A 25,010-nucleotide genomic window follows, 5' to 3' on the forward strand; every position below is an offset into this window, starting at 1 on the left:
TGATGGTTTTGCACTGGTTTTTGTGGCTGTTTCTTACAAAAAGAGAAAGGAACGAAGAATAAATAGTGACCGTGAGGAAAGGGGGTCTTGCTTTGGGGGTGGGGTGGGGAAGCTGGGCCGAGGCAGGAGGCTGGCCAGTGAGCTGGGGAAGGGGCGTTCTGGCTTCTCCCAGACCTTTAGGAGGGACAGAGCCAGGGCAGCATCGTCCCGGCAGGCTCGCGTGACCACCCCCGGGGACCAGGTCCTGCCACCCTCCCTCGGTTTGGCTGGCTCAGCCCCCGTGGACACCCAGCACAGAGCCCGGCTCCAGCGCCCAGACTTCCCCCCGCCCTGCTAGCCTCCCGGGGGGAAATCCATCCGCCAAGCCCAGCGGTCATTAGGACAGACCATCCGCCGCTTGGCGGCGTGCTAGCCAGGCCTCAAAAAGCATGGGTCAGCTCAGAGGACATGGCCTTGGCTTGGGGCACTGCCCACCGGCCAGTACCACTTCCCAAAGGCTGCCGTGGCTCTGGGCCTGCCTGGGGCTCGGCAGTTGGGGGCAGGATTCTGCGAAGAGGCACGAACTTCAGCCTCGAGAGACGGAGGCCGGGAGAGGACGGTCCCTCCTTAGCGTCTGGCCTCCCTTCCGCTCGGCCGCGGTTACCAGCAGCACAGCCTTGGGCGCCCAAACCCCTGCGCCTCTCTCCTCGGCTGTGTTAACAGTGGCGGCGCCATGCCCCTCTGGGAACAGACCGTGTCCCTGGACGTGTGGCTGCAGGGACAGCTGGGCACGGGGGAGGGCGGCGAGGCCCAGCGCGGGTAGGGCCCGGGCCCAGGGCGCAGCAGCCAGAGCTGGGCTGCACCTAAGGACCAGCCATCTCGCCCCCTCAACACTCCCTTCCAAGATGGGAAGCAAGTCTGGGGCCAGGGCTGCTTCTTTCCACATCTGTCCCCAGGACACGGGGGCTGCCATTCCTGGGGTGCCGGAGGGAAGAGGGCGTCGGGTAAAGGACTCACGGGGGGCACACAGGCTGCTGGGCCTGCAGGGATCTTCATCTCTGAGGGAGCCAGCTGTTGGCCTCCTCCAGGGCATTTGATGGGGGCTGGGCATGAGAGGAGGTGGCTTGCTGAAATATTTCTATTTTTTTGCCCCTGCTGAGTTTGAAGGGCACCCAGTCCTACCCAGCCAGGCCTCAGAGACACCCCAGGCCAGAGGGCCAGAGGGCCAGAGGGCAGCACCCTGGGGGGGGGGGGAGGCGGGATAAGGGGGCTGACATCGGACCCTGGAGGACACGCCAAGTGATGAAGACATGCTTCTCTCTTCCTCATCCACAAACCCCGTCACTTACATGTGGCCTCCACCTGGGGTTACCCGGGTGTCCACCTGTCAGGGCCGGCCTGTGGCTGAGGCCCTTGGCAGCCTCTGGACCCAGGCCAGTTGGGAGAGGGGACAGCTGGGGGCCTTCAGGAGCTGGGTGGAGGCAGAGCAGCCAAGAGCGAGGCCCGAAGAGAGGCCGTGGTGGCCGGGGCTGAGGACAGGACCCTGCTACCCGCAGCCCACCTCACAGAAGGTGGAAAGGGAGGTGCCCGGGGTCAAAGGCAGACCCCTGCCTGCCAGCCCGCAGCTACACTGTGTGTTTAGCGGGCAGAGGGTCCCCTACATGTGGAGAGCGCCCGCATGGAAGGGAAGGGGCCCGGGGTCCAATTCTAAGGTTTTCTAGGAATGGGCAGAAGCCAAGTTCAACTGCTTGGGCATTAGACTGGCTGGGGGCCCGTGGGGAGGACAAGGAGGCAGTCCACGGCCTCTCAAGAAAGAAGGGTCTTGTGACAGGGGGGCAGGAGCCTGGCCTTGGCCGGATGCCTGTGACTCAGGCTCTTCCTTGAGCATCTGTCCAGGGGATCCAGAGGCCGAGAGACCCAGGAACAGGAGGCGTCACCGTGTGGGGGGAAGGATGGGGTGCAGGGGTTCCATCCCTCCCCAAACCTGAGGGCCCAGGAGATCACGGCGTTCGGGGAGCGCCCAGGAGGAGAGGAAGGCGGCCGCTCCTGCCTGCCTGGGGCGGGGTCCTTCCTGCCTTCCGGAACCAAAGGGAAACCGAGGTTCCCGGGCCTCCCTGCCCCAGGGGGGCCCCTGGCCCGCGGGCGGCTACACTTTCTTGGGTTTTCGGCCGACTTGGTAATAGTAGTAAACGCTGATGGCGACAAAAAGGAGGCGGCTGGCCAGGAACAGCAGGATCCCTAGGGACACGAGGCCCGTCTCGGCCAGCGTGGCAGTGACCACTGTAGGAGAGAGGCCGGGGGGGGGGGGACACAGGTCAGAAGCGGGCATATCCCTTACCCCCAGCACGGGACGCCACGGGCCCCAGGGTGGCTGCCTGGCTGACCCCCGCCCTGAGCCGGGGCATCCCATCAGCTGCCCAACCGCAGCAGGCATGGGGGGCGGTCGTGTGGGCAGAGCTGGGTGTGCGCCATCACACCTGTGCTGGGGCCACAAGTGAGCAGTGGACTGTGGGTGCGCGGGTGTGTACGCAGGAGGACGCAGGCACGCGTCAGCTGCGTGAGCACAGGTGTGCGGGTGAACAGGCCGGCCCAGCCGCACGAGCCCCTGCCCCTCACACAGGTTCCAGAAAACAAGTGGCAAGAGTTGGGAGGCCAGGGGCCAAGCTGTCCGCACCCTGTACCCCGTCGGCTTCCTCACCACGGCCCACCTCAGGACTCACCCAAGAACTGGACGGAGAAGTAGCAGGCTTCGGTCAGCAGCGTCCACCGGATGATGACCTTCTCAGCCGTGTAGAGAGCGTTCCACATGATCAGGGAGATGCCTGGGGTGGGGGACACAGAGGGGAGTGGGGGGCGTTGTAGCCTGATCCACCCGCCCCCTCGGGGGACGGGCAGGAGGCCTGGTCCTCCTCCCTTGGACAAAGTAGCCAGGATCCCGGACATCCCCTGCCCCCACCCCCACAGCTCAAACTAACACTCATCCGTCATCCAACCTGACCCATAACACCATAGCGCTAGCTCTCCCGTTGCATATGGGTGAAGGGCCTGAAGCTGTCCCAGTCCCTGTCCCCCAACCCCGCCGCACAGCTACTGGCGCTGGCCCTCGAAGGTCAAGTACAAGTGCAATGGCACAAGGCTGCGGAAACTGCGCTGCAAAGTCGTGGAGGTCTTCTGAAACGGGGGACTGGGCCTCAGGAGGTGCGGCCGGAGTCCGGGGCCCGCCGTGGGATGTTGGGGAGGGAGGTTTGGAAGGCAGGCTGGATCTACCCCACAGATGACCCTGGATATCAGAGACCAGAGGGAGCCGGTGCTTCAGGCTGCGGGTAATAGGGAGCCATAGAATGTTTTGGAGAAGAGGAGGGACACCACCAGCGCTGGGTTTTAAATTCTGTCGTTTAGCTTCCTAACAGGCACTGCTGCGTGTGACTCGGGTTGCAGAGGAAACAGAAGTGGTTCGAATGGGCGGTCCGGGGGCGAGGGTTTTGCAGACACTGTGTTGATTTTGCCTCCTCCTCTAGGCTGTGAGGCCCTGGAGGGCGGAGCCTGGGCTTCTTTCATTTCTCTACCCCAATGCCCAGGCGGTGCACTACACGCCGCAGGCACTCGATAAGTGCTGTGTCCCAGATGAGGCCCAAGACAGTCCCAATCCCCTGGGGACATTCTACCAGTGGCCACAAGATGGCAGCACACACCCAGCAGAGGCAGACTTGTCGGCTGAAGCGTGGGTCCTGAGAAGGGGAGCCCCCGCACAAAGAAGGCCGCCCACGCTCCCTCAGCCCCTATTGGCCCCTCGGCTGCCCATCACCCCCCCAGAGCCCGCCCCGGCAATACTCACTGAGGAGGGCGCCGCCATAGAGGCGGATGGGGGTCTTGCTGGTCACCTGCGCTCCATCAAAGACCGCATCGTAGAGCTGGTCAGGAAAGGTGAGGGCCTGCGGACAGCGGGAGGGAGGCTCAGGGTGAGGGGCTCACTGTGGAAACTTCCCCTGGACGTCTCCTTCCTTTCCCCAGGAGCAGTCCAGGGTCAGGACGCTGACTGCCCCCGACCCCTCCATACCGGGACAGAAGATCTGAGGTTCCAGGGACAAGGAGTTGGGACCAAGGACCACGGGAGCTAGGGTGGGTGCTCCAGGGCAGGGCACAGGTGGGGATAAGTGTCAGGAGAACAGGTTATGGAGGCAGCCAGAGAGGCTGGACAGATGGGGCTTCAATGTGATGGCCGTGCGGAGAAAGGCAGCAGGGGTCCCAGGGCAGGGGAGGGGGCCGCGTCCCAGGGGTGGGGCAGGGACTCACCATGACGGCAATGCCGGAGAAGAGCACAGCAGAAACAAACTGCCAGACCCTGGGGTGGCGTGGAGAGGAGGGTCAGAGCCAGACCCCTTGCTGCCACCCCAGGCCCCACAGGACCCTTCCCTCTCCAGCCAAGGTGCCCGGGGTTGGCTGGTCTCGGGGAGGGCATTTGACGGGATGGAACCGAAGACAAGACTGCACAGGAGCAAGGCTGATGAGCCCCTCCCCATAGCCCTGCCCCCCGCCAAACTCGTAACGCTCACCTGAGCCCCAAAGGCTCCCGAACAGCAAACTTCATCTCATTGCCCAACACCTGGCTGATCTGCGGACACAGAGGGGTCAGAGGCAACCAGGCTGAAGGCAGCTCTGCCTGCCGGGTCTACTCACCCCGCCTCCCAGAGGCCCCTGGATGCCCAGGTGGCTCCGCTTAGCCAAAGGGCCACCCAGGCTGCGAGGGTCACACTGAGGCACACCCTCTCTTCTTCCTCTTGACACTGGGGCTTATGGGAAGCTGAACATGCAGTGGCTGAGGATGAAAGCGCAGAGGTCTGCCCGAGGTGGGCTTGAAGGCTGGCTCTGCCACTTACTGCTGTGGCCCTGGGGAAGTCCTTAACCTCTCTGAGCCTCAGTTTCCTCATCTCTAAAATGGGTTAATAACTGACCCTATATCTCCGAAGGTAAATAATGCTTATAAAGTAGCTGGCGCCACAGCAAGCAAATAATAAGCACTCGACTAATTCTAACGACCCACTTTCATGACTGCTACTATTCCTCTGACATATCCGTTCGATTTCTAGAAAATATGAGCTAAATCTGGGGGCTCCCTGCAGCTCTAATGGGTCTCAGCTATTCTTCCCCCCGAACAGTGGGCCAGATCTGCCTCCCCACACAGGTGCTCAGAGGCAGACCCCCATGTGGCCGGTTCAAGGCCCCCCTCCGAGCTCTACCCACCTTGGAGCGGTGGACCTCCCCATCGTCGTCCTCCCCGCCCACGCCGAGGATCTTGCGGGTCTTCAGGCGACTCACAAGGTCCGTCTGGCTGTGCTTCTTCATGAGAGGTGGGGGCTGCTTGGCTGCCATCTTCTCCTGGAGCCCGGCCTCTGTAGGAGGGCTGCAGGGAGACACCAGCCTCAGCCACGGGTCCTGCCCGGCTTCCGGATCTCAGAGGGCAGCCAGACCCCAGCCCAGGGCCCGGGGAGGCCTCCCCATCAGCCTGGCGCAGCAGGCGGACACTGGAGGAGGAATCTGAGCGCCCAGGTTCAATACTCCCTAACCACCCGACCGTGTCACTGCCCCCTCCCGGCCTCAGCTTCCGCATCTGTAAAACGCGTTAGGGCAAATGGTCCTAAGGCCTTCCAGCTCCGCCAGCCCGTCTGGCCTAAGTGCATGTGGCACAACCCAGATGACCAGGCCAGGGGGAGCCCTACAGACGGCCCTGGAGGAGGTACAGGCCCAGGACAAGGCATTCAGGCCTGGAGAGAGACTGGACCCAAAGACTCCTGGGGGCAGGGGGTAAACTGGGGTCTGGGTCAGCCTTGCCAGAAGAGGGAAGGGTCTGCCCAAGCCTGAGTAGGGCTCCTGGGAGTTCTGGAGTCCAGGCCGCCATTGAACTTTTGCCCAGACTATCCCTCTGCCCAGCAAGCCCTCCCACCCACCCGCCCAGACAACCTCCCTCTAACCTACCAGCACTGAAAACAAGGGGAGGGGTTGACCCCAGGACCCAGCTGAGCCAGAGGAGGGATGGCCAGGAGAGTTGGCAGGGCTCTGTGGCAGCAGTCTGGGCCTTGTCCCTCCCTGCTCTCCCCTCACCCGCCCCCCAGGTCTGCCCACGATCCTTGATGGCCCCCAACCTCCGGCCTCCCCCCAGCTCCACCTCAGACCAGCTCTAGAGCACCTACTGTGTGCCGGGCAGTGGAGACACTGACGTGAGTTGAGTGGCCGTCCTCACCTTCAGTCAGCACAAAATCTATGTGGAGGAGACAACGGTGTAAACCACAGTGAGGTAAAGGCTTCCAGAAGCTGGCCCTGAGGGGGCTCCTGTGATCACAGCCGCCCTGCAAGATGGGTCCTATTTACACCCATTCTACAGATGAGAAAACCAAGTTCAATGAGGTTCGATAGAAGACCGGGTTGAAAAATGGTAGTACCCCCACCCTATCACGTGCCGCACCAGTGCTGGGTGCCTCCCATATGCCTGCACCTCTTTCGCACCCACGGCTACTCTCCAGCAAGGCAGGAAAACCACCCCCGATAACAGACAAGGCTCAGAAGTTGCCTGTCCCTCAACCAGGGACCTGAGGTGGGCTTGCTGGACACCCCCAACCAGGCATCAGACTCAGGTCTTTGTGTGGCCCCCGGCAAGTCTCACCCTCTCAGCCCCAGCCGGAGGCAGGGCACAGAAATGTCCCCAGGTCACCTCCAGTTTTCCAGCCTCTAAGACACTAAGACCCAGTGTCTTAGAACAAAATAAAGCACCCAGCAAATAAACATCAGAACAAAGAATCAAACGGCGGGGTGTTTGGATAACATGGCTTTACACTGGATGAACTGGGCAGGGAGCATACCAGCTCGAATTTGGAAATAAATGGCCAAGGTCATTACTGGAGGTCTTTAGTGAGTAATGTCCAGGCCCCACTGCCCTCCTAAGCCCCCTGGCCTAGTTCCTCACCTGTAAAACAGGGGCAGCTATGCTTTCCTCTCCCACGTATATACATCCCGGGGAATGGGAGGCTGCGGCTGGTGGTGACCAGGAAGGCAGCTCAATGAATGGCTGATGCTGGTCAGCGGGGCAGCCCCCCGGGGCAGCCAGGGTTTAACCAGGCTCCTGGTTAAGCAGGCACTGTCACACCACCTCAGCCGCTTGCTACCACCTTCTGGTGAATCCAGGTAGAAGCTATAATCAGCCTGGCGTCCCTCCCACTTGCCAGGTGGACCCGCGGGGGGCTGCCCCCAGGGACCCAGCAAGCCATTGGCCCCTCACCCATCTCTCCATGAAGGAAGCACCAGGCAGGCTGGTTGCCACCCTTCCTCTTCCGGCCTCCTCTCTGGCCTTCTATTTTTTAATTTGCATACAGTGAAGTGAACCTTCTTTGGGGTCTGTAGTTATATGAATCTTAGCACATGTACAGATCCAGGTAACCGCCGCCTCCAAATCAGGACCCAGGGCAGCTGCATCACCAGTCAGACCCTCCCCTCACCCCTAACCCCAGGCAACCGCCGACCTGTCGTCTGTCACTATAGTTTTGTTTCTGTTTTTTCAAATGTGTTATATAAATGGAATCACGTAGTATACAACCGTGGATACCGGCTTCTTTCCTTCAGCATCACGCCTTTGAGACTCATCCAGGCTGCTGTGTCTACGGATGCTCCCTTCCTCTCGGCAGGAGAGTGGGAATCAATGAACCAGCACCTGGCGTCAACGTGCCAGTTCGTTTACCCTGTCACTCACTGAAGGACATCTGAGTTGTTTCAGAGTTTGACGATTATGAATAGAGCTGCTGTAAACATCCATGTGCAGGTTTTGGTGTGACCATGAGTTTTCATTTCTCGAAGGTAAATACCCGGGCGTGGAATTATACTGAGTTATATGGTAAATCTACGTTTATCTCTAGAAGAAAGTGCCAGAATGCTTTCCAGAGCAGTGAACCATTTCCGTTTCCCGACAATGCATATGGGCGTTCCCATTCCTCCCCACCCTCGCCAGCACCAGGTATGCTCAGACTTGACTTTAGCCCTTCATATAGGTCTCCATAGTGTTTTAACCCTTCTCACCCAGGCTGGCCAGGCTGCCTGACTCAGTCCTGCTGTGCCCCTTACTGTCTATGTTTAGTGGACAAGTCACACTGTTCTGAACCTCAGTTTTCCCCATCTGTGAAATGGAGCTGTAATTCCCACCTCCTAGAGATCCAGGGGCAAAAGGAGAAGCTGCACATTTAAATGAAAGGACTGCATTTAGTGAGGATGTGCTGTGAGCCATGTAGGGGGTGGTGGGACTGGGTCCCTGCCCTTAAGTCGCTTACAGCCTGAGTGGGGACAGGGATGCTGATCTGTCAGGCGCGAATCAGAGCAAGGTGCTTCTCTGAGCCCGTCTTCTCCTCTGTGAAATGGAAACAACAATCCTTACATCTTCCCTAGGCCTGGTCAAAGCAGATGCAAAGTAATGGACAGAAAGTATTTTATAAAGTGCCAGCTAACTGCTAAAGCCAGAAGAGCTGGGGCTTCCCTGGTGGCGCAGTGGTTGAGAGTCCGCCTGCCGATGCAGAGGACGCGGGTTCGTGCCCCGGTCTGGGAAGATCCCACATGCCGCGGAGCGGCTGGGTCCGTGAGCCATGGCCGCCGAGCCTGCGCGTCGGGAGCCTGTGCTCCGCAACGGGAGAGGCGGCCACAGCAGTGAGAGGCCCGCGTACCACAAAAAAAAAAAAAAAAAAACATAAAGCCAGAAGAGCTTAGCTGCAGAAGCCATACTCTCTGAGTTCAAATCCCAGGGCTACCACTTCTTAGCTGTGTGCCTGTGGGCAAGTCACTTATACTCTCTGTGCCTCAGTCACCCCATCCATAGTTGGGGAAGCAAAGCGTCTTCCCTCACAGGGATGCTGTGAGAATACAAGACGCGACCTCCGTGAAGAGCGTAGGGTAGCGCCTGGCCCGTACCAAGTGCTTGGTTGAGATGGGCACTTAGACACAGACGCCCCCTCCTCCCCACGTCCCCCATGTAGCAGGGGCTCTGGGGTGGAGGCCAGGGAGGATCAGGAGAGGGGCCTAACTAGCATTTCCTAACTTCTCCACCCCTTGGGCAAAGCCCCCAGACCTCAACCTCATGGCGTAAGGCTGACACTCGGGGCACAGCACACCAGGCCTGGGCTGGGTCAGCGACCCCTGCTCAGAGAGTCGGCTGCCTTCCTCTGCCCGATGGTGCCTCCCCACCAACACAGACACAGTGCTCCCCTCGGCACCACAGGCCCAGGGCTGGTACAGAAGGGGGGCTACAGGGTCCTGGGCTCCATTTGACATCCGGTATCACTCAGGCACAGCCGTCAGGTACCTGGGCTGGTGGGACCCACTGCGGCCGTACACAGAGCCCAGAGCTCAGGGCCCAGCAGCAAGCTCACCACCAACAAAGGGCCCTACAGCCTCCCAGGGAAAGTGGGATCTTAAACGTCATCTCCAGGGAACAGGGTCCCCAGCACCTGGCCCTACAGAGTTAAGTGCTCTGAGCCCTGAGATCTATTGCGCCTTCATCCGCAGGACTGGACCCCACGTGGAGAGGGCAGGCAGGCAGCTGCCACACTCACACGCTCACATGCTCACATACACACACACACGCACGTGTGTGCACGGCAGCCCCTAAGCACCCCACCGCCAGGACACACCACACCCCCCCTCTGATCTGCCCGTGAACTTTCCTCCCTTTCAAGGTCACTCCACATAGGACTGGCCCCATTTTAACCTAAGAGAGGACAGAGGACAGCTCCCCCACTCCCTCCTTGTACCCCAGCTGAACACTGGCTTTGGGGCAGCCAGACCTGGGTTCAAATCCTGGTTCTGTAGGACACCGCAGCCCTCCCAGCCTCAGTTTCTGCCCCTGTGCAATGGGGCTGATGAGAGGCCCACTCTGCAGAAGGGCTGGAGGAGAGAGACAACAGGAGATACCTTGTGGCAAAGAGCCCTACCTGGAGGCAGGCAGGGCCCCGCTCCTTCTCCTTCCCTCCCGTCATTCAGCCGTGCACAGTGAAAAAGGCCTGCCTGCCACAGCCGTCATGGTTCCTTTCCCAGGCCCCAATGCTTCCTGAAGGGCCCCCGGGGCTCCCCAGGTGCCAGGCTGGTGCCAGGCTGCCCAAGGGTAGGGGAAGGGCTGGGAGGAGGGCTGCCCTTGCTCCTAGGTGCTCACTTGGGAGGCCCCGCCAGGCAAGGAGAAGGGAAAACGTGGCTTGCAGCCCCCAGACCCAGCGTTCACGATCCTCTGCATTCTGCCCCCGGCCAGCCTCTCCGACCTCAATTCCCAATAAACTGGGAAGTCGCTGTCCTCTGAACAGTTGTTCTCCCTTCTGAACCACTGCCTTCCACTCCCTCCATCCTGATGCCCCCCGTTCCTCAGGGTCTTTGCACGCCCCCTCCTCCAGGAAGCCTTCCCGGGGCACAGTGCCCCCCCCCCCAGTCTCTGGACCCTCAGTGGCGGCCAGGGCCACTTCCAGCCCCTCCTCATCATCATTTCAGGGCCAGCTGGCCTCCCCGAGACCCAGTGATCTGAAGGCAGGGCTGGTATTGTGCCCACCTGAGCACCTCCCCGCTGGCCCTGCTGGGACACAGAGGCACTTTGGCAGCACAGGCGAATGAGGGATGGTCAGGCCAAGGCAAGCAGGTCTCCCTAACTCTACCCACAACACTCAGGATCACACTCAGTTAGACCTGGCAGGGCCCAAGGGGAGGCTCTGCTCCACACACACGCTGGACAGGCCAGAGAGCTGAGGCCCAGGACGGGAGAGCTCTGCCCCAGGCCACAGGTGAGCTGGTGACACAGGAGAGCAGGGAAGGAGCTTTGTGGTCAGGCAGAGCTGGGTTCCAATATGGTACCTCCTCTAGCCAGGTGACCATGCACTAGCAGGTCAGGGGGTGCTGAAGACTCCAGGAGAGTAGGTGGGGTTTTCCCTGGCATACGGGGTGCCCAGGAAATGACTGGAGGTTGGGTGAGACCCCACTACCACCTCAGAGAGCTGCAGCCATCTCTAGGTGAGTGCCACAGGGCAGCGGTTACTGATGGTTTTGTTCACCTGGACTGGACAGCTCCAGGCATGGGAGGAGCTCAACAAAAATTTGGGAGAAAGTAAAGTTGGGGGAAGGGTCTCAAGGCCCCCTGCTAGCCAAGATCCGACCCCGTGTAGCCCCTTCCTCCTCCCTCATCTGAGGCCAGAAAAGAACATCCCCAAAGAGCGCCTAGCGGCGGCCAGACAAAAAAGGCCATGGTGGCACAGGGGCCAAGCAGAGCCTCGAGATTGGACCAGGAAGGGAAGGGCTCATGGGGGGACGGGAGGAGTGTTACAAGTGTCAGGGGAGGGGCGGGGGCGGGCATATACTTAATGATGAGGCAAACTTGGACTCAAACCCCCAACTCTCTCTCTTAATTGTTCTGTGACCTCAGGAAAGTTACTTAACCTCTCTGAGCCTCCATTTCCTCATTTGTGAAACCACCCAACAACTTCTTAGCTCACAGGCTTGCAATCAGACAGACTGAGAAAAGGCAGTGGAGGGGTGGAGGGGCCTGGTCCCTGGTATGCACTCCCCAAAGGACAGCAATTAACAATATTAAAGAGGTGGCTGTCCAGGAGCTGCCCTGGCAGCAGATCCGATGGGGCTGAGACATCCTTCTCACGTCAGTCCTGGAGGACCTCTCCCAACGCCCCTGTAGCCTTCCCAGAAAGCCTGGTTTCCATAGAAACAGATGGACTGCAGAGCTGTCCCCTTCGTGGAGAATGTGCCACCATGAGGGCTGGCTTAGGAGGGGCTGGGGGAGAGGAAGGGGCCTGGGGCCCGGAGCACCCACCAGCCGCCGAGCCGCCGGTGATTCAGGGGGCGAGTCATTGCTGTTGAGTGTCAGAGCCAAGAACCACTTCCTTTGCAAACAAGACCCTCTGCTAGAGCGGCAGCATACCTGTCCCTCCCCATCTGGTAAGCAGAAATGCCCCAAAAACATCCTCCCAAGGAAAGGAGGCAGGGGACAAGTACTTCTAGACCAGGAATTCCATGTAACCCTCATAGCCTTATGAGAACAGTTGTACTATGACTCCCATTTTACAGATGAGAAAACTAAGGCCCAAGTGACTTACGTACGTGTCTCTTGGGGGTCAGCGGCAGAGCTGAAATTCAAACTAAGCTAACTGTGCCTAACCGGATATTCAGAGAGGAGCTGGTGTCCGTGCACGGACGTGCATGAGCGCACACGTACACGTGCGTGTGGTGGGGCTGTGGTGTGGTGAACATGACATCCAAAGAGAACTAAGCTCTAAGCCATCTTCCCCATCACATCTCCCCGTGAAAGTCGCTGGCAGGTTGCCAGCATCTGAACCCCTCCCTGGGGTCCAGCCTCCTTTGGATGGAGGCCCTGTGACTCCAGCGGGACCTGGGAAGGGCTACAAGGAGACCCATTGTTCGTTTATCGCGCTGGTGCAAAATAGCTGGAAACGGGGTCTGGGACGGGCAGCGCCGGAGTGAGGGCAGAGAGAGAGACGGAGCCTCCCGGCCCTGGGCAGAGGAAAGGGGAGGCAGGGGGAGCCCCGGCAAGGGGACCACGGGGGCTGGAGGGTCCAGAGCCCGCATCGTCCTTCCTGCGCTCACTTTCCGGGGCAGCCCATCAGCCCCTTGGGCGAGATGGGGTCTAAAGAACATAAACCCAGCCCAGAACCCTCCACCGGGGCCCGCAGGCAGAGCAAATCTCAAATCTCCAGGATCCAGATCTCTGGGCTCTGCATCATTAGTCCTGTGTCTTTGCGCAGATTAACTGCCTGGAGCCTCCATTCCTTCACTGTAAACGGGGTGACTTACTAGGTGCCTGACTTACTAGGTTGTCGGCAGGGTTGGACCAAACCCTGCATGCACAGCTGCATCACCAACATTATCACAGTGGCCTCTGGGGTGCAGGTTTTGCCGGTGGGCGTTTCCTCAGGGTGCACGGGCTAAGGGAAGAAGCGGAGGCGAGGCTGCCACGTGGCAGGGCTTCCTTGCAGTGTGTCCCTCGAGAGCAGAGTACAAAGATTCTAAAGGCCAGCCCGCCTTAGGCAGCCTTGTCTCTGAAGTAGCCCGTGAGCCAGTGGAAGGCAGGGCTGCATCACCCGTCTCTCTCTGTACCAGGCTCAGGGCTCTGTGTCAAGGGCAAGGATGACAGAGTAGAACTGGCAGGGGAGAAGAAAGAACACGATGTGAATCCCGCTGGGGTACAAACCAGGCCCCATGACAAAGCTCTGTAGTCAAGAAAGGGATTCCACACCCCATTTCCAAGAACTCCAGAAACACGGGCGCTGGCAGTGGAGGGTTTGACTGGAGCTGGAAGGCTGAGCCCTGAGTCACTGGGCTGGGAGACAGGACAGGTGAGGTCACCAACAGATTCCGCCATCGCAGGTAAGCCAGGGCCGGGCTCTGGGACTCAGCTTCCTCGTCTGAAAAATGCAAGCGTGGTCTCCAGGGCCCCTCCTGGCTGTGATATTCCTGATCTGGCTTCCAAAGCTCGTCACTCACCAGCAGCACTCCAGCTCCAGCAAAGGCCCCAGCACAAGCTGCCCCGCCTCCAAGTCCTACCACCTCTCTCACTGGCTCTGGAAACACACATTTTGCTATTTCTCTACCAGTTCTCTTTCTTTCGGAGCTACCTAATTTCCAGAAGGACAGAGGAAAGCCCACATTTTGGTCACAAATATCTCCAAGCCCTCAGGGACAGAAAAAATAAACATTCCCTGCTGTGTTGGAGAGGGTGAGAGGCCAGGGAAGGACAAGGGGCAAGAAGGAGAGGACATCCCTGGGGGCCTCACCCTCTGAAACCGCTGTGTGGGCAAGGGGGCGTCCAGGCCTCGGATGGCCATCCACTGCCACACAGAAGTCACTGAGAGGGGCTTCTCTGTCCCTGCTGTCACTCACAAAGGGCAGAACACATGGAGAAGTCCTGTCCTTTCCAACCCAGGAGTGGGCCGGCCTCCCCCCTCAGCCCAGTGACCACATCAGGGCCCTCAAAGGCAGCTGGCGCTTCCAGAGCCCACGGGGCCATGGTCATTGGGACAGCCTGGCTTCCAGATCCCATGGGGCCAGAGCTCTTGTGAAAAGGCAGTGGCCATATCCCTCTCCCCTCCCATTCCTTCCACCTCCCCCACCCCTGTAGATGCTCAGAAACTTGGAGGGGAGGAGAGAAGGGAGGGAAGGGAGTTTCCGTGAAGAGATGCCCCACTATTTTGAGCCAACTTTTCCATAAGCAAGTAGTTATTTGCCCTTTGGGTGGGTTGGGGGAGGCAAGCAGAAGGATCCCTGTACTTTTCCCAGTACCCTGATGGGCCAGAACCACAGTCCAGAACCAACCATCTCCCCCAGGGTTTGAGGGGCTCTGGCATGACTCAAAAGGCCTGTGCTGATATCCTGGCTCTACCACTTACTAGCTGCATGGCCTTGGGCCAGTGATACTACCTCCCTGGGCCTCAGTTTCCTCATCTGTTAAATGGGTTTAATAATGACACCCACCTCCCACTGATGAGAAGATGCACAAAAAACTCCTAAAACAGTTCCTGTTCATAGTGAACACTCAAAAATAATGTTGCTCTTATCTTCAGACTAGGAAATTCAACTTCTTTGCTTCAGTTTCTCCCTTGACCATACCAACTTCAGAACAGGTCCCCCTGTAGAAGCCACATGTGGACACAGAGTGGGGTGCTTACAAGGGAGTGGCCACAGGAAGGAATTGGGAAGAGAGAGAACTAGGGTCACTCTGGCTCAGGAGGAAGATGCTGCCCTGAGTGTACTGACAACAGGTGGGCAAGGGGAACCTGAGAAGGGGGCTGGCAACAGGCCGCAGAATATGGAGCCCCTTGGGGTACTAAGCCTGGGTGGCTCCCCTCCATATCCCCAGCACTTGGCCAGGCCTGGCCTTGGGAGGGGCGCAACCATTGTTGTGAATAAATGGTTGAGATGCAGCGTGTTATCACCGCTATCTCCACACCCTGCAGTTACCACTCCTGGGCAGCTTGCCCTGGGGTTACTTATGCTATCTCTGAGCATCACTTCCCGCATCTGCGAAATGGGGAGGCTTATCCCCTCTCAGCCAGCCTTGTCTCCTATCTCTTCCCCTCCTGCTCACTCTACCCTAGCTACACTGGCTCCTCACAGTTCCTCAAATACAGCGGGCACATTCCAGCCTCAGGGCCTTTGCACAGGCTGTTCTCTGCCAGATCTTTAGTCCCTGAAGCTATCCCCACAGCTCACTCCCTCAAAACTTTAGCTCGTAAGTCACCTCCTCAGGGAGACCTCCCTGACCACCCTATTTTACTTTTTTTTTTTTTTTTTTTTTTTTGCGGTATGCGGGCCTCTCACTGTTGTGGCCTCTCCCGTTGCGGAGCACAGGCTCTGGATGCGCAGGCCTAGCGGCCATGGCTCACGGGCTTAGTTGCTCCGTGGCATGTGGGATCTTCCCGGACCAGGGCACGAACCCTTGTCTCCTGCATCGGCAGGCGGATTCTCAACCACTGCACCACCAGGGAAGCCCTGACCACCCTATTTAAAATGGTGACCTCACCCCTGGCCTCAACACCCCCCAACACTCAACTTCCCCCCCTCACCTCCTAATATACTATATAATTTGCTTACTTACTTAGTTATTTGCCCCTGGAGCAAATAACTAATAAAGTAACTGACACTCTCGTGTCAGCTCCAGAAGGGCAAGAATCTTTTAATTTTGTTCACAGCTGTCTCTCAGGGCCTAGAACTGTATCTGGCACTTTGTTCATTAAATCATTTTTGGCCTAGCCCTCACAAACATTTTGTTCAGTAAATGAAAGAAAGTAAAGAACAGTTCAGAGCTGTGTGAATATCACAGGTCACTGTCAATTCCACCGTTCCTCCCACCCCCAACCCCTGGACTGGAAGGCCCTTCCTCCAGCAGACACAGAGGGGGGGGGGCTACCATAAGATCTTGGGGGAGGGGAGGCAGTTGAGTGTGGGGTTGGAGAACTTGGGGTGCGGATGGCAGGCCTGAGCTGTGGATCCAGGAGGTACTGACAGCCAAACGTGGGTGGAGGGCTTTGGGCCTCAGCCCTCCACTCCAAATTTAGGACCGATTAAGCTGACAGCATGTGGGCAGAAAAGGAGGAGTCAGGTCGGCTGGTTCCCAAGACAATGGGGCCGGGAGGGCACCTTGGGGGGCAGAGGGCCCCTTTTACAGATGGGATAACAGAGGCCTGGAGTCTTATTTACTAACAACCCAACAAGAAAAATCTTTGCTCCCCCTGGGCTAAGTGTGAGGCCCGGCTAAAGAACGGACTCTGCCTCTCCCTGGCTCTCCGACAACCCTCTCACCTCCCTCCCCACCCCACCCCCATCCCTCCCCCCACCCCCATCCCTGTGTCCCTGGCACTGCGGGCTGGAGGAAGCGAGGGCATCAGCTCCCTCTCCACAGGCCACCAAGACTGGAGGTCCAAGAGGCCTCTCAGTTGGGGTGGGCATCCCTGCAGCCCCGGTGCCTTCTCCCCGCAGGGCAGCCCCACCGGGAAAAGTTTGTCTGAAGGAAATCAAGCAGGAAGTGCGGGGCGGCGGGGCGGCGAGGCGGCCTTGGCCGTCGACGCTGGGCTCCGGGCTACAGAGACGCCTCGGGGTTCTCGGCCTCCACCCTCCACCCGGCTCCCGCCCCCGCCGCCTTCGCTCCCGCGTAGAAATCCGCTCCCCGCGGGGCCTGGAGGAGGCGGCGGGAGCCCGGGACGGGGTAGGGGCGGGGGAGGGCGGAGCGAGGGGACGCCGAGCTAGTGCCCTGCCGTGATAGGGGCGTCGGGGGTGGGCGAGGCTTCCTGCCGGTTCCCCTCCGGACCCCCGGAGTGGGTACGAGTACACCGCCCGAGGCAGGCAGTCCCGGGCTATTCGGCGCCAGGACAAAGGCACCACGCTGCCCCCGTCCGCCGAGCGCGCGACTCGGGAGAGGGTGGGCGGCGTCGGTCTCCACCTGTCCTTCCCCTAACCTCCTCCCAACACCTGGGGCTTAGGCTCGGCTTCCGCTTCTGCTCCCCCCACCCCTGGAGACTGGGGTCTCCCGGTCTTGCTCCTCCCCCCTCCAATGTGTCCTTTATCTCCCAGCTCCAGATACCCACCCACTTTCCTAGAGGGCTGGGGGCTCCAGGCGGGAGCTGCTGGCTGTCGGACGCCTGCGGCGCTCGGGCCCAGCACTCCCGCCCCCACGGCCCCCCGAACCAGAAGGTCGCGCCAGACTTGTGGGCAGCGGGAACCCCGCCACCTCCAGCCTCGACCCAGCAGGGGGCGAGGAAGGGGACTCGCAAGTTTGTGCCGCACACACCCCGACCCGGGAACAATGGAGGGAGGCCGGGGACAGGGATGGAAGGGGGAGGGGACAGAAAACCGAGCGCGGGGACCGAGTCAGACCCCAGGGAGGGAGAAAATGCTTTCCGCTCGGTTTCTCCCTCGCTCCGAAGCGGAGAGCGCGAGCCCAGGAGGCGGAGGCGGAGGAAGGAATAAACCTTCCTGGAGGGAGGAGACGGCGGAGGGAGGAAGCCGGGGGAGAGAGGGAAACCGAGTCCGAGGAAAGGGAGCAAGCGGAGAGCGCGAAGGAGAGGACCTGAAGGGGCTGCGGGACGGCGCCCGGGAGAACCGCGGAGGGGGGAATCCCTGGAGTCCCGGCAGAAGCCTCCGGCGCCAAGAGGTGCCGGGGCGCCAAGAGGTGCCGGGGCTCCCGGCTCGCGCGCACGGGGTCCTCTCTGTCCTCGGCCGTCCCTGCGGCCACAGGAGCCCCAATGGGCTGCGCGGCGCGGCGCAGGCACCGGCCAGTTGGCGGCGGGAAGGGAAAGTGCTGGGCTCCGAAGCGGCGGCGGGGAGCAGAACTTACGTTCCGAGCGCCTGCTGGCGCCGGCGCTGCGCGGAGCTGGCGTGCCAGGGGGACTCTCGGGCTCTCGGTCGACTCACATCGCGCCGCCCGCGCCGGGCAGGGCAGGGCCGGCTGGATTGCGCGCGGCGCCCAGCGCGGCGGGGCTTTGCCCGAGTCTGGCGGCCCGAGCTGGTCCCTCCTCTCGGTTCCGTGCACAAGCCAATGGCGCGCCGTCCCCTCCCACGCGCCGCGCTGCCTAGCCCCCGAGGGTGGCCGCCGGGGCGGGCGGGAGAGGAGGGTTGGGGGGACTGGGCCCCCGGGCTCCCCAGCCGAGGCTTTCCCGGAGATCGCCTGCGGGGGGCGCGCTCACGCCCCGGGGGAAGGCGGCTGGGAATCCGAACAGAGGGCCCGCGCCTCCCAGGGAGACTTTCGTGGCAAATTCTCAAGACTGCGCCCCTTTCGTGAGACTATCAACACCCTCATACGTTGGCAAGCCACCTTGTCTTAAATATCCCTGGGGTATATCGCCTGGGGCCTAGGCCAGTGTCTAAAACGGAAAGGAATTCTTTGGCTGGTAGATACCCAAGTGTGTAATAACACAGTTACACAGCAATGATCCCCATCTGCTGAGCGCCAGCTCCGTGCCAGGCACCGTGTGCTGAAGGAATTACAAGTATTAACTCGTGATTCTCACAACTACCTATGAGGCCGGAATGATTGATCCCATTTTACAGACGGTGGTCATTAATGTTTGCTTTCACTTAGTCTTCTGGCTTCCAGCCTAGGCTCACCGTTTCTAGCCCTCCCTTGCTTGGTGTGACTTTGTCAAGTAACACGACACCATCAACACACACACACACCCCAGCACACACACACACGCACACGCGCACACACGCACACCTTCATCCTCCAGCCTAAAATCCAGGCTCAGCTACGTAGCTATAAATTGCACTGTCAAGGGACAAAGATCTTAGCTGGGGCTCGTTGGCATGTGGCGGAGGGAGGAGGCACCGTGGCGAGACCTCTTGTGTCCGCACATCCTGTGGAGGGCAAGGGGTTAAGAATGGAGTTTGGGGGTCCTGTAGGCTCTCTGGGAGCCTTTCAGCCTAAAACAACTAGATTCCTGCAGCAATTCACCCCCCCCCCCAAGATTCTGAGCTCATTTCAATCCTTTGTGACCAGTAATGTGTTTCCCCATCCTAACTCCCACCAACCTCCTTCCTAGAAAAGAACACCTGCCTCTCTTTCTCTTGGCTGATGGTCACAATGGGAGGAGGGTAGAGGAGAGAAGAAGGCGAGGTTGATGACAAGCTCTATTTCACAAGATAAGCAAAGGGGGCAGAGAAAGGTGAGCGGTTCCCCAGGCTTCTACCTGTACCTTCAGAGTTGATCGGGCAGGCTCTGGAAGCAGGCTGCCCAGGTCCAAATCCTGGCTCCGGCTTTTTGGAAACTGTGTGGCCACGGGCAAGTAACTTAACCTCTAGGTGTCTGGTTTTCTGGGTGTACAAAATGGGGGCAACCAATAGTAGGAACACCGATGGTTGTTGTGGAGATTTAAATGGCAGCAGCTCACGCCTATCGGGCGCTGACTGTACCAGGTGCTCAGGGCTGGCGTGCCAAGCAGAGTCCCATTGTTTTCCCCGGAGCCGTGACTGGGCAGGAGAGGCTATGCCCTTGACACAGAAGTAAACAGGAAGCGCCCGGCTCATAGTAAAAGCACGCAGTGACGCTTAGCTGTCTGATTACCAAGGTGACGACTCTGACCCCGAGGCAGTGCTGTGGCCTACAGGTGCCACCATCCCTGCCCCCAGCCAGTGACGGCCAAGAATGAATGAATGAGTGAACGAATGAATGAGTGAATGACTCTGACTACAGATCAGGACTGTTCCTAGCTTTGTTGGGTGAAGCACGGACCCCAAATCCACCTGACTGGAGTCTCAGGGCTTGATAGTAGTCTTTGTGACAATTTATAGTCCCAACGCACTGCCTTAACAGAACGGGCTCAAGCAGGGATGATGAATTCATTTGTTACTCCGGCCTTCCCAGCATTCTGGGCTCTGGGTTGCTGAAGGGCAGGCACCAGCCTCACTTGTGTGCAGTGTTACCCCCGATTGCTCCCCTGACTAGGAGACACAACTAGTGCTCCCCTAGGTGTGACTACTGGATATACCCGAGAGCCTGACTTTTATCAGTAGGTGGAGGGACTTTAGAACAATCGCGCCGAGATCTCCAACACAGAAGGGGCTGCTTTCGTAGTAGTGAGCGCCCTGTCACTAGCAGCATGCAAGCAGAAGCCAAGGAAGAGTTGACGAGGGTGCTAGAGGAGGGGTTCATGCCTTAGGTGGTGTTTGATGTGGATACACCTTGAGCGCTGGGTGACTTGATCCTGTGTTCGTGTCTCCCAAGCCCATCAGATGGGAGGGTGTGAGCACGGGCCGACCCATCATCCTTCACGAAGGAGGCAATGTTGACTGGGCCCTTCCTGTGTGCCAGGCAAGGCGCTGGCTGTTGGGGCCCCAGTCCCTGTCCTGGAAGAGGCTCACAGCTCCTGGGAGACGGATGCACACACAAAGAGTCAAGCGCAGCAATGCAAGCAACTCACAGTAACAGCCAAAGTGCTTGGGGGACCGGAGGGGAAGGAAGAGACATTGTCCATTACCCCTGGTGTCCACTTTCCCTAAAGAGCCCACTAAAAGCTCTGTTCTCTTCCTTCCAGTATGATTTTCTAGACTGCCATTCTGCCTTTAACATTTCTGAGTTACCTCATCTTTACAATGGACATAAATGTAAAGAGGATAAAAACCGACATTTGTAAAGTGCTCCCCAAATCTAGGCAAGAATAGGTGCTTGACACGTGGTAGCCATGAGGTGTCATCATTAGTTACGGCGCAGGGCGGGGAACATTGACTGAGAGGGCGAGAGAAGGGGGTTAGGACCCTGGCTCTGCTCCTAACCAGCTGTGGTACCCTCTGCTGCTCCTGAAAAAAAAAAAACGAGCTTGTGAGAGTCACGTGAGGTGAGGAGATGCAAAGGGTTTGCAGACTGGAAATGCTGATTCCTATCACTATCCTTAGTATTGTGATTCTCATTATTGTGAAATGTTTCCCTCAAAGCCCCAGGAGGGTGGGGGTGGGGTGGAGGTGGAGCCCAGAGCCGTGGCTGGGGGGAGGGTCACTCCCCCCCAGCCTCCCACAGGAGCCTGGGAGCAGCTGGGCCTCCATCTGCCCAGGTTCCAGCCAGCAGGGGCGGCAGCACCTCCTTTGTGGCCGTGTGGCTGTGTGTGTGCCAGTGCAGGTGGGTGTTGGAAGGTGCAGTGGGCACAGGGAATGCCAGTGTCTGTGGCTAGAAATCACCTGTGCGTTGTGACTCCCTGGGGAAGAATGCAGAGGCAATTAGATTTCCAAGATGCCAGCAGTGGGACTAGTGTTGGCACCCAAGAGATGAGGAGAGAGGCTGGGGGCACTGAGGGTTTGGCCTAGTCTTTGGGGCTAGGGACAGGGGATAGGTCTTACCAGGGACCCCTCCCTGGGGATGGCGGTGAGTGTAGAGGAAAAAGGTGTTGTCAGAGGCCTGTGGTGGTTGAGCCCAGGGGTTTGGGAGCTGACAGACTTGGGTTCAAATCCTAGGGATGGGCCAGTGGTTTCATTTCTCTAAGCCTCAGTTTCCTGGTCTGTAAAATGGGCATAATAGTAGAGACTATCTGCTAGAGGTTACTGGGAGTTTAAGAGAGAGGGTGCATGTTAAGCTGCTAGCAAAGAGAAGGCACATAGTAGACTACTGTTGCTGATATTATTCGTAAGAAGCCCAGAAGAAGGAGGGAGGGAGAGGGCCTCGGAGGTGCCAGTGCTTGGTAAGCTGGGAAAGTAGCTCTGGGGTGAAATCTGTCAAGCCAGGAGGTGGTGGAAACTGCCACAAGGAGCACCATTCTGGCCCAGCACACAGCGTGAAGCAGAGGAGCTGGGCTTTCATAACTCCTGCCACTTCCCTTTGCTGGTTCCCCTCACTTCCTCTAGAGTGTCTTCCTTCCCCGTGAGCCTGTCCGGTGAGAAGACCTCCGGGCCTTTCCACTCCGATTCCAGTGGGCCCAGGCTGAGCACAGCTTTGGGGACGGGGAGAAGCAGCTGGGAGCTCAGGGACCCTGAAACAGGCCTCCCCCACACTGCCTGGCCCCTGCCTCCACGCCGGGGACACTGTCCCGGCCTCCTTCCCTCCACCCCGCCCTCCCGCCTCTGAATCCTCCTCACCACCGCTGTTGCTTCTCCAGGACCGCAGAATGTCAAGCAGCTCCTCACCTGGGGGAGAGACAACCCATCAGGATGAGGGTGGAAGCAGCGAGGCTCAGCCCTTCTAAAGGAAGGAAGTGACGGCTCAGCTCTGGGACCAGAGGACCTCAGCCAGCCCTTTTCTGCTTCGACCGGGGAGAGCTCAAGGGGGCAGGTGAGAGCAGAACTTGAGAGTTAGACCCTCCGGGATCTAGGGTCAAGGCCCTAATTCTGCTTATTAGGTCTGTGGCCTTAGTCGAGTTACTCAGCCTCTCTGAGTCTCAGTTTCTCCATCTGTCAAATGGAAAGAGAAAAATCATGCTGGGGCACAGGGGACTTGGAGGATTAAGTGAGGCACAGCCTGTAAGTCCTGAGCTCAGAGCCTGGCTCACAGTAAGTGCTCAGTTAATGTTCACTGACTCAGTGAATGAATGAACAGGCGACAATGGCGGTGAGTGGTGGTGCAGGGAGGTGCATGTGACTGCCTCTGGGAAAGCCGGCCTCCACCAGCTGGCTTGGGGCGGTGGAGTCACTGTCTGGTGGCCCTGGACACCTGTTGCTCTGCGCTGGTATGAGAGAGGCAGCTTCCAAAACTCAGAACAGAGTGTGGACTCTCCCTTGTGGGCACAGCTCACACTCCTGCAAGTCAGATAAGAGCCTCAGGCTGGGTGCAGACTCTCTGAAAGTGCTGAGCCCTGCCTGACCAAAAAGAATTGCTATGGGGTGGGGGAACAGCAGATAGTGGATCTTCAGTTTGGGAGACCCCCCCAAACCCCTTTACAGTGATAGCATAGAGCAGCCACTCTGGGCTGTGAGGTCAGGACCTTGGAGCCTGGATAGCCAGCTAGGGCCGTGGGCAGCATCTCACCTGCCTCCTGCCCAAGGGGATGCTAGGCCACTTGGGTACCACACCCTAGAGAGCACTGGCATCTTCTCAACAGATAGCTTTCTGAGCCCTTACCATGTGCCAGGCCCTGGTCTAGGCGCCTTGCATGTATTAACCTTAACAAACCGCATGATGTTGGTACCATTATCAGCTCCGTTTTACAGATGAGGAAACTGAGGCCCACTGAGTTACATAACTTGCTCAAGGCCACAACCCAGAGATCAGTGAGCTCAGGATTGGAACCCCAGGCCCAGTGCCCCAGGCAGCTCTGGCTGTGCTGCTGACCTGGGCAGGGATGGCTGATCCTCCTTGGCCTGCCCTGTCCCCAGTGGAGCCATGCAAGTTTGGGGCAAGGGCATCCACTTTACATTTATAAAGGTAATTTATAAACGGCTTCTGAGCAGTGGTTCTCAAAGCAGGTTTGCGGGAAACGTGTTAGAAATGCAAATACCTGGTCCCACCTCAGACAACACAGAATCAGAAACTCTGAAGGGATAGAGTTGCCTGGGGCAGCAATCTGCATTTCAACCAGCCCTCCCGGTGATTCTGAGTCAGAGCTAGAGTTTGAGAACCACTGCTTTAGAGTCTGCAAAGGAAACTAAATTCCTAGATTCTCTCATTTAAACGGACACTTTGGTATTATTCGGCCCATTTTGCAGGTAAGAGTAACGAGTCTCTCTTTGCCAGATATCACCTACCAGGGAAGTGGAAGAGATGGGCCTGAAACCCCAGTTTTTCGTTCTGGATTTTTTTTTTTCTTTCTTTCTTCCTTCTTGAGCCCGGAGTGCCGACCAAGGTGAGGAGCGGAAGGGACTCTGACAAGAGGGGCTGGGACAGGGGTGGGAGAGGTGGGGAGCCCGCTGCCCTGTTTTCCACGGGAGGCGGTGGGCCGTGTTTATTATTCTTTCGGAGGTGTCCCTACCCAAATCAACACAAATAAAGCCCGCACTGGCGTGTTGAGTGATCGTTTCATTAGTACTCGCGGGGCGCTGCCTAGGCGGATCGCAGAAACAAAGGCGCACCGCACGGGAGACATCATTATGTAATTGCTCCGAGGAGGAGCCGAGGGCTGGGCGTGCCAGAGGCTCAGGGCGCCCGCGGCCGCCGCTTGTACTTGGAGAGCGAGGCGGGGGGGGGGGGGGGGGGGGCTCTGCCGACGGGGAGGCTACGCTCCGGGGCGCCAGGGCTCCGGGCGGGGCGCGGGTGGAAGGAGTACCGGCAGCGGAGTCCTCACCGGGTGCTCTTCTCCTCCCACGCCCGCGCCTGCGGCTGGGAGGCAGCTTAACCCCTGCGTGGCTGGGAGCAGCCCTCCGCTCCGGAGGAGGGGGCCCACGGAGGCGGATCCCCCCAGTCCCCCTGGCCCCCGGAGGCTGAGCCAGGGCTTCCCCAACCCCACTCACCGCCGCCCGTCCGTCCTTCCCCACCCTCACTCGGAGCTGGGGTAGAGAGAGAAAAAACAACACGCTGAGCAACCTGTGGGTGCAAGACCCTTGCTTGCAGATCAGACCTCTGCGACGTGGCCCATTTTATAGACGGGGACCTGAGGGCCCGAGAGGGCTGGCTTCGTGCACCAAGAATTCCAGCCCACAAAGCTGTCAGCTCCAAAACCCACTGTTTTCCCCTGGTACCCCACAAGGGGTCTTTATAACCACTGTGGATCAGTCGTTGCCTCTGTTACCCCATTTAGGGTTCAAGTGCGGGGATGCTGGGGATGGGGTGGATCTCCCCATCACGGGCCGGTGGGAGGGGTCCGGCACAAGCAGCACTGCAGCTGGGAGGCTGGTTTTCCTTGAGCAGCGGGTGGGTGGGGACCAGCACACCAGGCCCTGCCCCACTCTCCTCACCACGCCCAGACCCCCGAGAACCGACCTCGCCGTACCCCCAAACACTCCAGTGCTTCAGCCCTCCTGACCTTTGGCCCGGGCTGGGCCTTCTGCCAGGAATGCTCTCCTTCCATCCCCCAGGCAGTCTCACTTTTGAGAGGTCCTTGCCAGCACACCGCCGCCTGCATCACTCATGTACCAGGAAGGCTTCAAGGCTGTCT

At 59.0% G+C, this 25,010-nt stretch overlaps 1 protein-coding gene across 8 annotated transcripts; it reads right to left on the minus strand.

Moving 5' to 3' along the window:
* Positions 1-25,010, minus strand: TP53I11 (tumor protein p53 inducible protein 11). Of its 8 annotated transcripts, XM_067037057.1 has the most exons (9): positions 24,879-25,010; positions 22,063-22,110; positions 6,168-6,235; positions 5,221-5,380; positions 4,533-4,591; positions 4,273-4,321; positions 3,815-3,911; positions 2,700-2,801; positions 1-2,259 (listed from the first exon to the last, which is right to left on the minus strand). In XM_067037057.1, exons 4-9 carry the CDS (start codon positions 5,347-5,349, stop codon positions 2,126-2,128), a joined length of 570 nt encoding a protein of 189 aa, XP_066893158.1. In that variant the 5' UTR covers positions 5,350-5,380; positions 6,168-6,235; positions 22,063-22,110; positions 24,879-25,010; the 3' UTR covers positions 1-2,125. The 8 variants fall into 8 exon arrangements, with proteins under 8 accessions (XP_066893158.1, XP_066893157.1, XP_066893160.1 ...); XM_067037056.1 differs by lacking the exon at positions 24,879-25,010 and having other exon boundaries at positions 22,063-22,151; XM_067037059.1 differs by lacking the exons at positions 22,063-22,110; positions 24,879-25,010 and adding an exon at positions 22,111-22,131.

This window comes from Kogia breviceps, chromosome 7, assembly GCF_026419965.1.
Source record: "Kogia breviceps isolate mKogBre1 chromosome 7, mKogBre1 haplotype 1, whole genome shotgun sequence".
Classification (NCBI taxonomy): domain Eukaryota; kingdom Metazoa; phylum Chordata; class Mammalia; order Artiodactyla; family Physeteridae; genus Kogia; species Kogia breviceps.

Bases quoted from the DNA above. Each gene is read 5' to 3' on its own strand.
- TP53I11 (XM_067037057.1), bottom strand. From the start codon at position 5,349: ATGGCAGCCAAGCAGCCCCCACCTCTCATGAAGAAGCACAGCCAGACG. The intron at 2,802-3,814 runs GTGAGTATTGCC...CCCCCACCCCAG, and splicing joins CTATGGCGGCGCCCTCCTCA to GCATCTCCCTGATCATGTGG. The intron at 2,260-2,699 runs GTGAGTCCTGAG...TCTCTCCTACAG, and splicing joins CTTCTCCGTCCAGTTCTTGG to TGGTCACTGCCACGCTGGCC.